At 48.5% G+C, this 15471-nt stretch overlaps 1 protein-coding gene across 1 annotated transcript in view; it reads right to left on the reverse strand.

The window, feature by feature from the left end:
• Positions 1-15471, reverse strand: part of KCNQ4 (potassium voltage-gated channel subfamily Q member 4) — a 74241-nt gene that overhangs the window by 23475 nt on the left and 35295 nt on the right. The window contains exons 2-7 of the mRNA XM_036744635.1: positions 7593-7683; positions 5522-5648; positions 4961-5136; positions 4188-4313; positions 3833-3943; positions 3422-3517 (exon numbers count right to left, since the gene is read on the reverse strand). Coding sequence (XP_036600530.1) covers positions 3422-3517; positions 3833-3943; positions 4188-4313; positions 4961-5136; positions 5522-5648; positions 7593-7683 — 727 coding nt within the window. The remainder of the gene's footprint in view (positions 1-3421; positions 3518-3832; positions 3944-4187; positions 4314-4960; positions 5137-5521; positions 5649-7592; positions 7684-15471) is intronic.

Raw genomic sequence — 15471 nt, forward strand, 5'->3', positions numbered from 1 at the left:
ATTGCCACCAGAGGGCGCTAGACCAAAAGTCCCAAATTGAGAGGAGGCCCTGAACTGGATGAGAAAAGATAGAAGGAGTTAGCATCCCTTCCTTGGGTCTGAATCCAGAAGGGTATGAGGTTGGGGAGGCTGAAGGAATTGGGGAAGGGGAGGTTAGGAAGGGCAGAAGAGAAGGAACATAAGATGTCAAAGCTGTCTAATCCAACACCTTTGTTTCACAGAGGACAGTGAGGCCCCAACAGGGTAAGTCGCTTGCTTAAGTCCATATGGGGAGTAAGTAGCAAAGCCAGGATTCTGAACCAGATTCCCAACTGAGCACTCTTGTATGTAACATGCTTTGTGAAACACACACACACACACACACACACACACACACACACACACTCTTATTATTTCTACTTATACCATGCTGGAGCTTAGACTAAAGGAAGGATCTATGTGAAAATGGTGTAGGAGGCCAAAGTGGGGGAAGGGAGGAATGAGAAAGGAGGGACCACCCCAAAGGATGGCCATGGGGGTTGATGGGGGGCTGGGGAATAGACGCACCCACCCAAAAACCTCCCCTCACAGCTGCCTTGCCTCTCACATCCTTGAGAGCTCACCCACCTCGCCTGGGCCTGCCTCCCAGGATGGGTATATTTCTATGGCGGGCAGAGGCCTTGGAAGCCACTCATTAATTACAAGGGAACCACAATGCCAGCTGTCTCAGCCAGAGCTCATACCAGCAGCCTAAATCAATGTCCCCACAGGGATGGGGACAGGGATGAGGAGGCCATTGTGTGTGGGAGGAGGGGAGGGGACTCTGAGGAAGGGAGATAAGGAAGTGCTAAGTAGAGGGGGGGTGGTCAGCCGAAGGCCTTGCCAAGGATGTCCAGGATGTGTGCTCTGGGGTGAAGGATGGCCATAACAGGGGATCAGGTGGAGGAGGTAGTCACCCCAGTGGCTCCTTCTGGGCAGAGAGCCCAAGCTGGCAGAGCAGGGGGGTTCAGGGAGGAGAAAGAGACGGCCACAGGGCTGAGCTTAAGGCAGCCCAGCATCCAACTCCATGGAACTGAGAGCCAAAGGGGACCTCAGAGATCATCTAGCCCAACCTTCTCATTATACAGATGGGGAAACTGAGGCCACGAGAGGGAAAGGAACTTGGCCAAGGACACATGAGATGGCAAGTGAGATAGCATTCAAACCCAAGATCTCTAACTCCAAATCTGGGTTATCTCCCTACTCCACCACATACACAACACCCCTCCCCAGTGGTTGTTGCGCCAGGGGTCCCAGGCCAGAGGCAGGGGGCTGGCTGACATGTGTGTTCCAGTTTTCCTCTCTTCACACAGCTCTTGGCCTCCAAGAGGCCCTTGGACTGAAATGCAGCTCCTGTTCTTTTTCCCCTTTCTTTCTTTTTTTATTCATTATTACAAGGGATGGCTTGATTGGGAGGGGAGGGAGGAGGGATATATTTAGAAATGAAGATGATGTAAAAACAAAAGATAGCAATAAAATAATGTTTAATGTAATTCCTCTCTCCTTATCCTCAGTTTGTGCCCTTAGGCCTGGAACTTCTCAAACAGGCCACCTGGGGTGGGCAGCAGATGGGCACTGGATAGGGAGGTACCAACTGGACCAGAAAGCCAGCACTGCTCCCTACCCCCTACCTACATTCTTAAGTCCTCTGACTGCAGCATTAAATCCTGGTGACCACCCCCCTCCTCACAAACGCTCTCCACATTGGGTTTTTGTGACACTGCGGCCTCCTGGTTCTCCTCCTACCTATCTGACCTCTCCTTCTCAGCCTCCTCTGCATCTCCCACTCCCTCCATGTGGATGTTTATTTACCAGGGCTCTGCTCTGGGCCCTTTTCTCTTCCTTCTCCACATTCCTTCTCTCAGTGACCTCATCCACTCCCATGAATACTGCTAGCCTCTCCATGCTGATGAGTTCCAAATTTACATATTCAGCCGCATCTCCCAACACCACTGGATATCTCCCCCTCAGGCACCTCAAACTCACCATATCAAAAGCAGGACTCATTAGCTTTCCTGCCAAACTCCCTGATATCTGTCTAGGGCACCATCATTTTTCCTGTTAGGTTCACAGCCTAGGAGCCACCTCTGCACCTGACCACCGCCCCACTCGACTAGCTGCCAAGACTTGTAACGTCAGCTTCTTCACCACTTCCTACATTTCCCATTTCTCCTCTCCACCCTCATGACCACCACCTTAGTTCAGGACCTCATCTTTCATCTGGATTATCGCAATAGCCTCCTAATTGGTCTCCCTGACTCGAGCCTCTCCCCACTCCAATTCATTCAAATTAGCATTCCTTAAACTCATGTTTGACCATGTTGCTCCCTTGCTCAAGAAGCTTCCATGGCTCCCTATTGCCTCTAGGATAAAATATAAAACTTCTTTGTTTGGCATTTAAAGCACTTCATAATCTGCCTTTCATCCATCTTTCCAGACTAATTAAACTTATATACTCTATGTTCCAGTCAAATTGACCTAATTACCGTTCCCTGAACATGACATTCCATTTCATAGGATTATAGATTTACAGCTGAAAGGAGCCTTTGAGGCCATCAAGTCTAATCCCTTCGTTTTACACATGAAAAAACAGAGGTCCAGAGAGGTCAAGTAACTTGCATAAAGTCACACAGCTAGTAGGTGTCTGAGACTGAATTTGATTTCAGGTCTTGAATTCCTGACTCCTGACTCCAGGTCTAGAACTCTATCAACTGCACCAACTCATTTACTACCTCTGTGCCCTTGTATGGGCCGTACCCCAAGCCTGACCCATCCTTGAAATGCTCTCCCTCCTCCCCTTCCCTTTTCACAAACCCTGGCTCCCTTCAGGGCTCCCTCCAAATGCCCCCTCCTAGAGGAGGCCATTCCGAAGTCTTCCAGTTGTCAATGCTCCCCTCCCTAAATTATGTTTATTTTTGTTTATTTTGTATTTCCCGGTTTGTGTGCATGCTGCTTCCTTCAGGAAACACAAATTTTTTGAAAGCAAGGACTTTTTTTTTCTTCCCTCCTTTCTTCCTTTTTTTCTTCTTCCTTTCCTTTCCTCCTTCCTTCCCTTCCTTCCCTCCCTCCTTCCTCCCTTCTTTTCTTTCCTCCTTTCCTCTTTCCCTCCTTCCTTCCTTTCTCTCTCTTTTTCCTCCTTTCTTCCCTTTCTTTCCTATTTCTTTTTCCTTATTTCTTTATTTCATCCTTCCTTCGCCTTCCTTTCTATTTCTTCCTTCCTTTTTCTTTCTTTCGTCTATTTTTCTCTCTTCTTCCTTTCTTCTTTTTTCCTCCCTTTCTTTCCTCCTCTCCCTCCCTCTTTCATTCCTTCTTTCTTTCCTCTATATCCCCAACACCTAGTAAAGTGTCTGCTGTATACCAGGTGCTTAATTAATGCTTGCTGGTTTGAATTGAATGGACTTACCTGGATGAGGTTGGCTGCTGGCATCCTGCGCTTCTCAAAGTGCTTCTGGCGATGCTGTTCCTGAACCTTTAGAGCAAAGCCAGAACCCAGAATGCCCTGAGGAGTGAGGACACCATGTCAGGGTCAAGGTGGGCCAGGTGACCCCAAGCTAGGTCACACCTTCCTAAGAGCCCTGAAGGGTCTTCAGGAACCAAGGCTCCAGCTGTTTTCAATCCAGAGGAAGGGAGCTCTCTTAGGTTGTCCCAGGAATCAGAGGAAGGGTATTTGTGGCTAGTCTCCATGCAATGACAACCCGCGGTTCTGCCCTGTTCAAGACAGCTTGAGGTTGGCCCTGTTCTCGTGATGGAGATATCCCAGGGTTCTCACACCTTCCTACCCTACTCAGAGCTGATGATGCTCGGGGATACTCACAGCAGGCAAGGCGAAGAAGGAAATGCCCAGTAAGGCAAAGCCGGCTGCCAGGACCCGGCCCAGCCATGTATGGGGGGTCTTGTCCCCATAGCCAATGGTGGTCAGTGTGATCTGTGAGGAGAGAGGCCAGGAGTGCTCAGGGGTCTGGATCACTGGGGGTCAGGTTGGGTATCTATCTCCTCATGGATCTGGCTACTTGGAGGGGTCTGGTCACTTGGAGGGAATGGCCACATGGGAGATATGGTCCCTTGGAGGCATGGAGGCATAGGGGGTCTATTTGCTTATGGTGCAGTCATGGAGGCCCTTGGGGGCAGGTAGTGGGAAGAGCCAGGGCAGGGGTGGGAGTAGGACATACCGTGCCCCACCATAGGGAATCTGCATAGGAGGAGAAGTCAGAGTTGGCGTCCTTCTCCGCCAGGTAGACAAGGAAGGAGGCGAAGATGAGGACCAGGAAACCAATGTACCAGGCGGTGATCAGCTCCTGGGGAGGAGGAATCAGGACGGTTAGCCTACAGAGAAGACTGCTCCAGAAGGCAGGGAGAGGGTATGGTGTCCTCCTACTCAGGGAGGTCCCCATTCCTTTCCTCCACAGCCACCACTACCCCTGGAGTCAGGTGGTACTCCTCCTTCAAAGAGCTCCAAGGCTTCCCCTTTTGTTCTCTACTTGGAGCTCACTGGAAGAACCAAGGTTCACTTTCCCCACTGTAAAGAAGGAAATACTAAGTCCTCAAAACCAAGCCTGTTGACTCTGGAATGAGTTTTAGATTCATAGACTGGAAGGAACCTCAGAAATCAACTAGTCCTATTCCCATCTTTTTATAGATGGGGAACCTGAGGCCCATAGAGGGAATTGACTTGTCCAGAATTCCATAGCAAGGTTTAATGGAAAGAATATCAGATGGAGTTAGAGGGCATGGGTTCAAATCCAGGCTATGCTACTTAAATCTATGAGGGAAGGGAAGGGAAGGGAATGAAGGAGGGGAGGGTTAGCTTTAAGGCAATAAGTGTCAGAGCTGAGGCTGGAATACCAGGCCCCAATTTCCCACCAAAGCTCTTTCCATTATCTCCTTGTCTTGTAGGGCTTGACCCCCTTCCTCAAGGCCCTTTTGGGTGGGGCCCACCAAGCACCTTGCTGTGCGCATAGACCACAGAGCCCAGCAGCTTCCAGGTCCCTCCACGGCGGTCCATGCGCACCATGCGCAGAATCTGCAGGAAGCGCATGCTCCGCAGGGCAGATGTGGCAAAGATGTTCCCCTGGGTACCAGCCGCAATGACCGCCAGCGAGGCCACAAACACGATGAAGTCTGAGGAGAAGGGAAGAAGGTGAGGAATGTGGGGGGTCACAAGGATATTCGGGGGCACAGAGTAGGCCCTTGTAGGGCCTGAGGCCTCCAGCACAGCCTCTGAACACAGCTCCTATGCTCCTTGTGCTCATGATTGGGGTCAGAGGTCATTTATCACAAATTAGGACTGAGTTTGCAGGGAAAGGGAGAGAGGAGGCTTACAGGGAGAATCAGAATCCTACCAGACACCCCAATGCTCCCAGTTACTGCTAGTCGGGGTGAGGATCAGGGAAAGGGTTGGGGGCCAAAGTAAGGATTGTCTAACACTAGGGCCAGGGGTCAGAATCATGGTTAAGATCAAGAGTCAAGATTCGGCCAAGGGTCAGAGACTAGAGTCACCCATTACCGATGACGCAGAACGGTTTCCGGGCGAATCGGAAGCGCCCCTGCCAGCCCCTGTAGCGGCAGCAGCAGCCGGCAGACCAGACACGAATGATGTACTCCATGCCAAACACCACAATCATCACAAACTCCTGTGGGGAGGAAAGGGCTGGGTCTAGTTGAGGAGAGGAGCCCCAAGCATCTTTCTCGTGCCCAGCTCTTGACCTCTGATCTCTGCCCTACCCAACCTTGGGGCCAAGGGCTGACCTTTTCTTTTTTTTTTTTTTTTTGCTTTTTTTTGGCAGGGCAATTGGGATTAAGTAACTTGCCCAAGGTCACACAGCTAGTAAGTGTGTGTCAAGTGTTTGAGGCCAGGTTTGAACTCAGGTCCTCCAGGGCTGGTGCTCTACTCACTGAGCCACCTAGCTGCCCCATCAGGGCTGACCTTTTCTGAGGAGGAGTGGTGAATTGGCCCATTTCACATCAAGAGCTGGGCCTCTGTCTCCCTCACAGAGTGGGGGATCCCTGAGGGCAGGGGCTCTGTCTCTGCCCTGACTTCTAGACAAGGAATCACTGAGGGCAGGTCCATGTTTCCTTGCCTCACGCTAAGGGGTCCCCTAATCTTTCTTACAGTCTAGAGTCTCCCTGAGGACAGAGATGTATTTCTTCTTCAGCTTAGGGGCTCCCTGAAGTTGCTGGTTACACTCCCTGACCCCAGCCTGGAGTGACAGGGTCCCTGGGGACAGAAGGGCTCCCCAGTTTTCCTCATAGTCTGGGAGTTCCTTGAGGGCAGGCTGGCTCTCCAACCAAGGGCTTCTTAAAGATCCTAGCTGCATCTCCCTAGTCTCCCCAGCCTGGAGGGGCGGTGGTCCCTGGAGACGCAGCTATGTCTTCCTCTCAGTCTGAGTGCTCTTTGTCCAGAAATCTGAGAAAGACTCAAACTATAGCTTAAAAAGGATTGATCACCTCCCACCCCAGGAGACTGAATTCAGACTGGCTCCGACTGGCTCTGTTGGATGTGCCTTCTTTGGCTCCCCATCTGGACCTCTTGGTCTTTTCATTCTTGTTCAGCCCCTTCCCGGTCCCCTCCCTCACTGCTCCATAGCTTCTGCCCTGCAGGGGCCCAGCCCCCACATCAAAATTCTGCCTTGTCAGACAAACCTCCCATGAATCTCCTCTGTCAACTGATTCTCCCTTTGTGCCCAGTTTCCTCGCTCTAAAAAGGGGATTATAATAGCATCTATCTCCCAGCGTTGTTGTGAGGATCAGATGAGATATCTGTGAGGTGCTCTAGAAATGCTAAGCCATAGTTATTATGGAGATGAGGAACCTGAGGCCCAGAGGGGTTAAGTGACTTGTCTAAGGTTACACAGCTGGTGAGTCAGGATATGAACCCAGGTCCTCTGACTTCACATCCATGGAGCTTTTCTTTACACTATCATCCCCTCTCGCATCTCCCCCACCACCCTCCAATAGACACATAACCTCTCTCTAGGCACAGGGGCACACTGTGGAGAACTGTCTTAAGGGGAGGAGGACATGATGGACCAAGGACCACTTCCCCCTTCCTATTTCCTGGAGAGACAAGTCAGGGTCTGCAGTGGGCTCTGGGATCATCAGCAAATCAGAGCAAGCCAAGCTCCCTTTGGAGGAGATCATAGTACCTAGGGCCAGAAGGGTCCTTAGAGGTCAACTAGCCTAACTCTCTCATTTTACAGGTGAGAAAACTGAGGCCTAAAGGAGTTAAGCTCAAATTAAAACTCACATCTTGCGAGTGTGAATTCAACCACCACACCATATCTCTTATGTCCCAATGTAAAGTCAGGGAAAGAGAGAGGGATAGAGCACCTCCTAACAGGACCTGGCAAGCTCATGGAGAGTGAGTGCCAATGATAGCCACCCTACTCCAGCTACATTTATCACAACTCACACCCCTGGCTGGAGACTTGGCCAGCTTGTGAGGAATTTTCCACGGAATCCAATTCCCAGGGATAGAACCATCTCCCACCACTAGCTGATGCCATCAGCTGGTCCTCCCTCCTGGGTGTCCCATGAACCATGATCCTGCCCCTTACTATTGGGCCCAAAATACTCACCAAGATTAGGAGACATTCATTGGCAAGCTCCTGGTGCTCCTGAATGGTGGACAACACTGACAGTACCAGACAGCTAAAGACCAGCAAGAATCTGAAAGAACAGCAGCAAGGTCGGTCCACTGGATGTCCAGAGAGTGCTGAAGGGCCAGCCAGGGCGGGGAGAAGGGGCTGGGAAGGGGAGGAGCAGCAAATGAGGCTAAGAAAGTGGGGGCAGCTCACGGAAGGCTAAGGAGGGAGGGCAGCCCAGACCCTGTCAGCAATGGGGAGCCCCTGAGGGTCTTCAGCAGAGGAAAGTGAAGGATGCACCCGACTGCCCCCAAACGGCCTGATCAGCCTTGTGTTTCTGTAACTCAGTCCAATGTGATCCAGCAGTTAGAAAGCACTTGTGTATAAGGCACCATGCTAGACAACAAAGACAAAAGAAAAATAAGCCCTGCCCTCCAGGAGCTTCCATTCTACTAGGAGGGGGAAAGAAAGGCCCAGTGATGAATAAACACGTAATACACATCTAGCTCTAGGCAGAGTAATTTCCAGAGACAGAGGGCTCTAACAACCCAGGTAGAAGGAGGGATGAAGAAAGACCTTCTGTAGGAGGGATCTCCTGAGCTGTGCTTCAAGGGAAGCTAGGAGGGACAGGGGAGGGACAAGTGACTTCCAGCAGGGAGGTAGGAAATGGAACATCAGGCATAGAGAGCAGCCTGTTTGACTGGCATGCAAGGCAAGTGAAAAGGACTTGGTGAAATAAGATTAGCAAAGTAGATGGTGGGCAGGCATTGGGGGCCACATGGATTCTTTCTGGTCATCTTGTATTTTCTCAAAGAATGGGCCTCTGAAAATTGTTCTGACCTTAGAAAGGGGCCCTCACACTCAGCAAGGTTGGGAACCACTGGGCTGGGTGGTCATCTCTAAAGCCCCTTAGAGCTGGAAGACTAAATCCTATAAACCCCATGGTAACCAAAAGGCCTTGGATGGCTGAGGCATCTGAGCACCCTATCCCTACTGCTCCAGGCGTAACGACCAGCCCCCTGACTCCAGGCACAGGTGGCTCGTCTGCCGGGGGCTCCCTGCTCTCACTCCCTTCTACCTAACCCTTCTTCCTGCAGCTGGGGAAACATACAGGACCTCAGAGGGGTCTGGCTCAAGATCTTGCCATAGTAAAGTGGGGAAAACAACTAGAGAAGGTCTCCATCCTCACCTCCTTTCCTTCCATCTTCAGTTAAGAGGCAGCCTTTCCCCTTGCTAAGGCCAGCCCTACTACATAGCCTGGATTCCATCCCCTTCTGTATTCTCTGAAACTTATTCCACTTCAACCATTCACCTTTCTTTTTCTCTTTTTTCCTATGAAATATTTATTTCCTCATGAAACAAGCCTTAAAATCTCAAGACTATCGAAAGAATGAATGAAAAATATTTATTAAGTGCTTACCACGTGCCGGGGGCAGCTAGGTAACATGGCGGATAGAGTGCCGGTTCTGGAGTCAGGAAGACTCATCTTCCTGAGTTCAAATCCAGCCTTAGATACTAACCATGTGACCCTAGGCAAATCACTTAACCCTGTTTGCCTCAGTTTCCTCATCTGTAAAATGACCTAGAGAAGGAAATGGCAAACACTCCAGTATCTTTACCCAAATGGGGTAACAAAGAGTCAGACAACTGAAAATGACTCGACAACTATTACCATGTGCCAGGCCCTGTTCTAAACACTGGGGAGACAATACCAAAGTAGTGCCTGTCCTCGAGAAGCTTACATTAAAATAAGATAGTAACAATGATGACAAAAAAAGAATGAACCCCTACCTTAATTTTTTTTTTAATATGGTCAACCAACAAAAAAAAGTGCCGCCATTTTGGAACAGGCCAATAAAATCAAATAGTAGGTGTATTTTATCTGTATAGATACTTTCAAAATAAAATTCCAAATGGAGTCATAGCTTATATCAGTGAATGTATACAATAACATTCCAGAATGATCTGAAGGGTCTCCAAATTCTAAAGATGAAAGGACAAAGATAAAAGTGAGCCCTTGCTAGGGAAATTTGGGGAGGGAGACCCAGAGCATCAAAGAACTCCCCGCCCCTCTTATCTTCAATCCCTCCTCATCCATCAAGTCCTTCCCTGCAACCTACCAACATGCCCAGATCTTCCCCTTCCCAGAAAAAATCCTTCACTTGGCCAGACCATTCCCTCATGCCATCATCCTTTACTGAACTTCCTGTTCTCGTATCAGGCTCCAAATCTGCAAAAAAATCAATCTCCAAAAAAAGGCATCTGTACTCCAGGCTCCCATTTTCTCACTTCCCAGTCACTTGGTCCCTTGCACCCACTTAACTGATTGCCTCCTCCTCCTGTACACTCTCTGACCCCACTCCCTCCTACTTCTCCTCCTACCCCGTTTCCTTTGCAGCTTCATCCTGTGCCCTATATGTGAGTGAGCCCTGGGACATCTACTATCCCCTCTCTACATTTTTTTCTGCGGATTCTCTAAGCAGTTGGCTCAATCTCTCTCCTGAGCTGCAGTCTCCCTTCACCAATTCCCTGGTGGAAATACCCCTCCTCCTAATGCCCCCACTTCTGTCTGGGGCATTTTAGGTTTGCAACTTGGGAGTCACCCTCCAGTCTTCGCCCTCCGCCATGCCCCTCTGTCCAGTGAGCTGTCCAGCCTGACTGACCCCATCTCTCATGCTTTAATGGCCGGCCATGATTCCAGAGGATCAATGATGGCATGTGCCGCCCATTCCTGACAGGTGAGGGCTGGTGCACTCTAAGTGAGAGTGAAGTAGGCATTTGGGATTTGACTTACTCAGGGATTTGTTGTGTTTGACTATGCATTTTTGCATAATCAAATTTTTTATGAGCTGTTTTTTCCCTTTTTCCCCCCAAAGGGAATAGGGGGGAGTTGGGAGAGAGAGAAAATAGTTTTTATTCACTGTAAATAGTTTTTATTCACTATAAAAAAAATCCCTCACATTTGCTTTTTCCCATTCACTCACATGGCAACCACCAAGATTGGACCCTCATGATCTCTTAACTAGGCTATGACCGTTAGCCCCCTAAAAGATCTTTCTCCTTCTCTGACCCATCCTTCACACAGCTGACAAATTGATATTTCTAAAGCACGTATCTGACCATGACACTCTTCTGCTCAAGAGCCTCTAGGACCAAATACAAATTCCTTTCTTTGGCATTTAAAGTCTTTCACTATCTGGACCCTTCCTTACTGGACTGATTTCATATTATGCCCCCTCACAAAGTTCTTTGTTCCAGCTCAACTGGGCTACTTGCTTTTTCACTGGGCATGACATTCCATCTCCCCTGTCATCCATACTATGGAATGTTCTACCCCCTGGCTTCTACCCCTTAGAACTCCCAGCTCTCTTCCAGCCTCACTTCAAATGTCATTGCCTATACAAGGTCTTTAGTATCAGCTGGCCTTTCCACCTGCCATAAAGATGAACTCTCTGCTATGTGTTGTCTCCCCTAATGTGATGTGTAAAAAGTTTAAGAGACATAATTTCTGGGTAATTAATTAGTTTATTAATTATGGCTAGTGAGTAAAATAAAAGGATGGTCATTTGGCTGTCTCTCATGAATGAAGCACAGATCATGGCTGCCTATTAATGTGTATGTGCCCTTGGAAGAATGGGTGTTCCCGACAGATGGCAATCAACTCTGATTGGCTAACAATTAATGAGAAGAATGATAATTAATAAAAAGAATTAATTACCCAGAAATTCCATCTCTCGAACTTTTTCTTCATCACAGGACTGTCTATCTGCTTTTGTATCTGTAGCCCCAATGCTCTGCACATTGTTGGGGCAGCTAGGTAGCACAGTGGATGGAGTGCCAGGCCTGGAAAGCAGAGACTGTCTGCTTTGTACTTGTATTTGTAGCCTTACTTATCTGTGTAGATGTGCCCCTCGCCACTCCCCAGTAGAATGGAAGTCCCTTTCTGTCTTTGTATCCCCAATGCCTAGCACAGTCAAGTCAATGAGCATTTGTTAGGAACCTACTATGTGTCAGGAACTGCATCAGTCCCTGGAGATACAAAGAAAGGCAAAAAACAATCCCTGCCCTCAAGGAGCTCACCATCTAAAGTGGGAGAAGCATAATGCCCTAGCACACAGTAGGTGCTTAATAAATGCTTGTTGAATAGAATAGAGAAGAGCAGGTTGAGGTCAAATCCCACCCCTCTGAATCACCTAAAGCTGTTCTCCAAGAGAAATTAAACTTCCAATGTAATCTAAGGTTCATAGGCTCATAGACCTAGTTGTGGAAGGCACACCAGAGACCATTGAGGCTAACCTCTCCATTTTGTATGAAGAAACTGAGGCCCAGTGAAGTGACTTGCCTAAGGTCACACAGGTAGTATCAGAAGTGGGATTTGAACCCGAGTCCTCTGAATTAGAACCAGCCTGCTGCCCCTTGTACCATGTTGTCTCCCTTGGAAGGAAGCAAGACTCCAAGAATGACTTCCCAGGGTATGTGAAGGTTGAGTTTAACCCTGAGGATCACCAAAAGTGGTTGTTATTTTGGGATAGTCTTTTGTGTCCTGAATGCACCCTATACTTTGTGTATTTCCTACTCCACAGCTATCTGAGTAAAGCCTTCCTAGCCTTCAAGAACTTGTTCAAACACCACGTCTTCCAGAAAGTCTGTCCTCATCATCCCTCCTCTGATGTCCGAGAACTTTGTCTATTCATAGGATTCAGACCTGAAAGTGACGCAGAATCATTAACTCAGAGCTGGCACAGATCCCCAGGCTGCCTAGTTCTACCTGTACCTGAACCAGAATGCTCTATGATATCCCTCCAAAGTGGGCATCCAAAGAGAAGAGAAGCCCACTCCTCCAGAGGCAGCTTATCCTACTTGGAGATATCTTTCATTGTCAGGAAGCTTCTCTTTAAATCAAATTGGTATCTGTCACAGAACAACGGATATCAGAGCTAAGAGCACCTTTGGAACATAGAATTCAGAGCTAGAAAGGACCTTAGAACGGAGAATGTCAAGGATGAGAGGGGCTTTAGAACGCAGAATTTGGAATCCAGGAGGAACTTTAGAATATTGGATGTCAGAACTTAGATCACAGACTATCGGAGCTGGGAGGGACCTTAGAACAGAGAATGGCATTGCTGGAGTGACCTTAGAACAGAACGTGTCAGAATTGAGAAGGGACCTTAGGACACTGAATGTCAGAGCTAAAATAATAATAATGACTGGCATTTCTAGGTGGAACAGTAGGTCCAGTGAGAAGTGAGTTACCTAAGGTCACACGGCTAGTAAGTCGGGGGTACAGGGCAGGTAGGATATAAGGTCTGTGCCTGGGTCGTATTTCCCCTTGTGCCCACATGTCTGGAACAGATCCTGGTGGTCAGCCAGTCATCTTACAAGTGACATAGGCTTGCTATGAATGAATGAGTGAATGTATGAGGCTGGGTCCCCTCCCCCCCACCCAGAGTTCTTCCTAGCCTGTCCTCACCAGTGCTGACACAGAGAAAAGTGGAGCAGGAGCAGGAGCCGGCTCAGCTAAGCTGGTCCTTCAATAATTAACCAGCTGTCCTGCAGCTCGGCTCAGCTCATTCCCAGGACAGGAAGGGAAGAGACTGGGCACATGTGGGAATACAGGAGCTCCCCCCCACCCAGGATCCAGATAGCCAACCCTAAGTGCAAAGCTGCCTCCAGATGCACTCCTGGAAGTACTGGAACAAAAAGAGTTGGCAGGGATCTTCGATGTGATCCATCTAACAAAGAAGGAAACTGAGGCCCAGAGAGGGGTAGGGGTTTAGCCAAGGTCACACAGTGATTCAGTGGAAGAGTTGGGACCAAGATCCAGGTCTCTTGCCTCTTATCCCCAGGTTCTTCTCCTTGCTTCATGCCATCTCCTTTCACCCACAGAGGAACACCCAGACCCCCAGATGCCCATCCCAGATTGACCCCATCCCCTGACCCTTCCACCACCTTATATATCTGGGTCTGGTCACTTTCCAATCTAGGTGAGGTATTTCCCCACATCCCCTAAACTCCCCAGACTCCAGCTAGATCCCCATTCTTCTACAACCTGACCTGCAATCCCCTTCGGACATGTAAGTGTATGCCCCCTTAGCTTCACCCCAGAGTGGGAGGAAGGGCAAGGGGAGAAATTCCATTTCCTTTTCTAGAAGACAGCATAGGATCTGAAGTTGGAGGGCCTGAGTTAACTCCCTCTGTGAGCTTGGGCAAATCCCTCCAACACTTAGGATTTCATTTTCCTCATTGGGCAAAGGAAGAGTCTAGATGACAGGGCCTCTGAGGGCCCTTGTGATTACAGAGGATTATGGCAATGCAAGACACCAGCCTAAGGAGAGGGCTGGATTTGGAGTCAGAGGGTGTATGCTGAAATCTGGACTCTGCGTGTGTGAACTTGGGCAAGACACTTCCCCTAATCAGGCCTTACTTTCCTCATCCGCAAAATAAGGGAGTTGGTTTTGGTAGCGAAGTGGATAGAGCACTGGGCTTGGAATTACAAGGACTCATCTTTCTGAGTTCAAATCCAGCCTCAGACACTTATTAGCTGAGTGACCCTGGGCAAGTCACTTCACCCTGTTTGCCTCAGTTTCCTCATCTGTAAAATGAGCTGGAGAAGGAAATGGCGAACCGCTCCAGGACCTTTGCCAAGAAAACCCCAAATGGGGTCACAAAGAATCAGAAAGACTGAAATGACTCAACGACAACCAGTTCTAAGCCCGTGACACTATGATACTAAGAATGTGTCCATCAGTTAACTCTGTGGAAATTGTGAAATGAATAAATAAAAGTAGTGATAATGAGGATGGCACCTGGTATTCGGGTTAGATTGGGGGGAGGTCCCAAAAATCTTGGACAACACTAGACTGTACTGAGACTTTCGGGATACCTTGTGTAGCAATTTGCAAAATGCTCTATGCACGTTATCTTGTTTGAGCCCCATTTTTTAGAGAGCCAGTTGTTAAATTTTCAGTGTGAACATTTGTACCTTGGAGGCCAGAAAATGCTATGAATTGAATAATTTGTTGTTGATTGTCTAGACTTAAGAGAGTAATCAGAAAAATGTTAATAATAAATGTAGGCTGGTTGTTAAACATTTATTAGCACACCCTTGTATATGAGGTACATATTGTAGGAATTATTATCTTCATTTTACAGATGAGGAAATAGAAGTAGGCACAGAGCTAGGAAGGGTGAGAGGTAGGACTTAAACCCGGGTCTCTCCTGACTCTAGGTCCGTTTCTCTATCCACTATAGCACACAGTAGTTTCCTTAGTCAGCATTGGTTGTGTAGAGACACAAGTCATGACTACTTGTTCCAACCTCTACTTCCTTCATAGGCTGCTGACTCTGACCATGTGATCTTGGTTAAATGCCTTCATTTTTTAAAAAATATTTTTAAAAATGTATTTTTCCCCAACTAAAATGACTTCATTTTTATGGGCCTCAGCTTCCTCATCTGTAAGATGAGGGACTTTATGTTGGTCCAAGGTCCCTTCCAATTTCCATGTTCTATTTTCTATGATAATTTTCAAGGGTTCTAATTCTGGCCCTGCTCCCTTAGACCAGTCATTAACCCCCTCTCTGGGCCTCAGTTTCTTATCCATAAAATGAATAGTCTCTGATGTCTCTTCAGCCACAGGTTCTTAGCCTGACTCCTGACTCCTCCTGCCACCCCACAGGGGGCACCATGCATGTAGGATGCTTGCTCCCTACAGCTGGTGGTTGCTGGGGGTGACCATGACCCTGTGCCTGGGCAGCTGGCCAGCAGCAAGAACTGGCTGGAATAACAGGTCAGGGGTGTGGGAGGGAGCAGGGGATGGTCATCTGGAGGAGCTGGGCCTGCCCCATCTGGATATGCTTGGGGTCCAGCAAGGGT

Source organism: Trichosurus vulpecula, chromosome 2 (genome assembly GCF_011100635.1).
Source record: "Trichosurus vulpecula isolate mTriVul1 chromosome 2, mTriVul1.pri, whole genome shotgun sequence".
NCBI lineage: Eukaryota > Metazoa > Chordata > Mammalia > Diprotodontia > Phalangeridae > Trichosurus > Trichosurus vulpecula.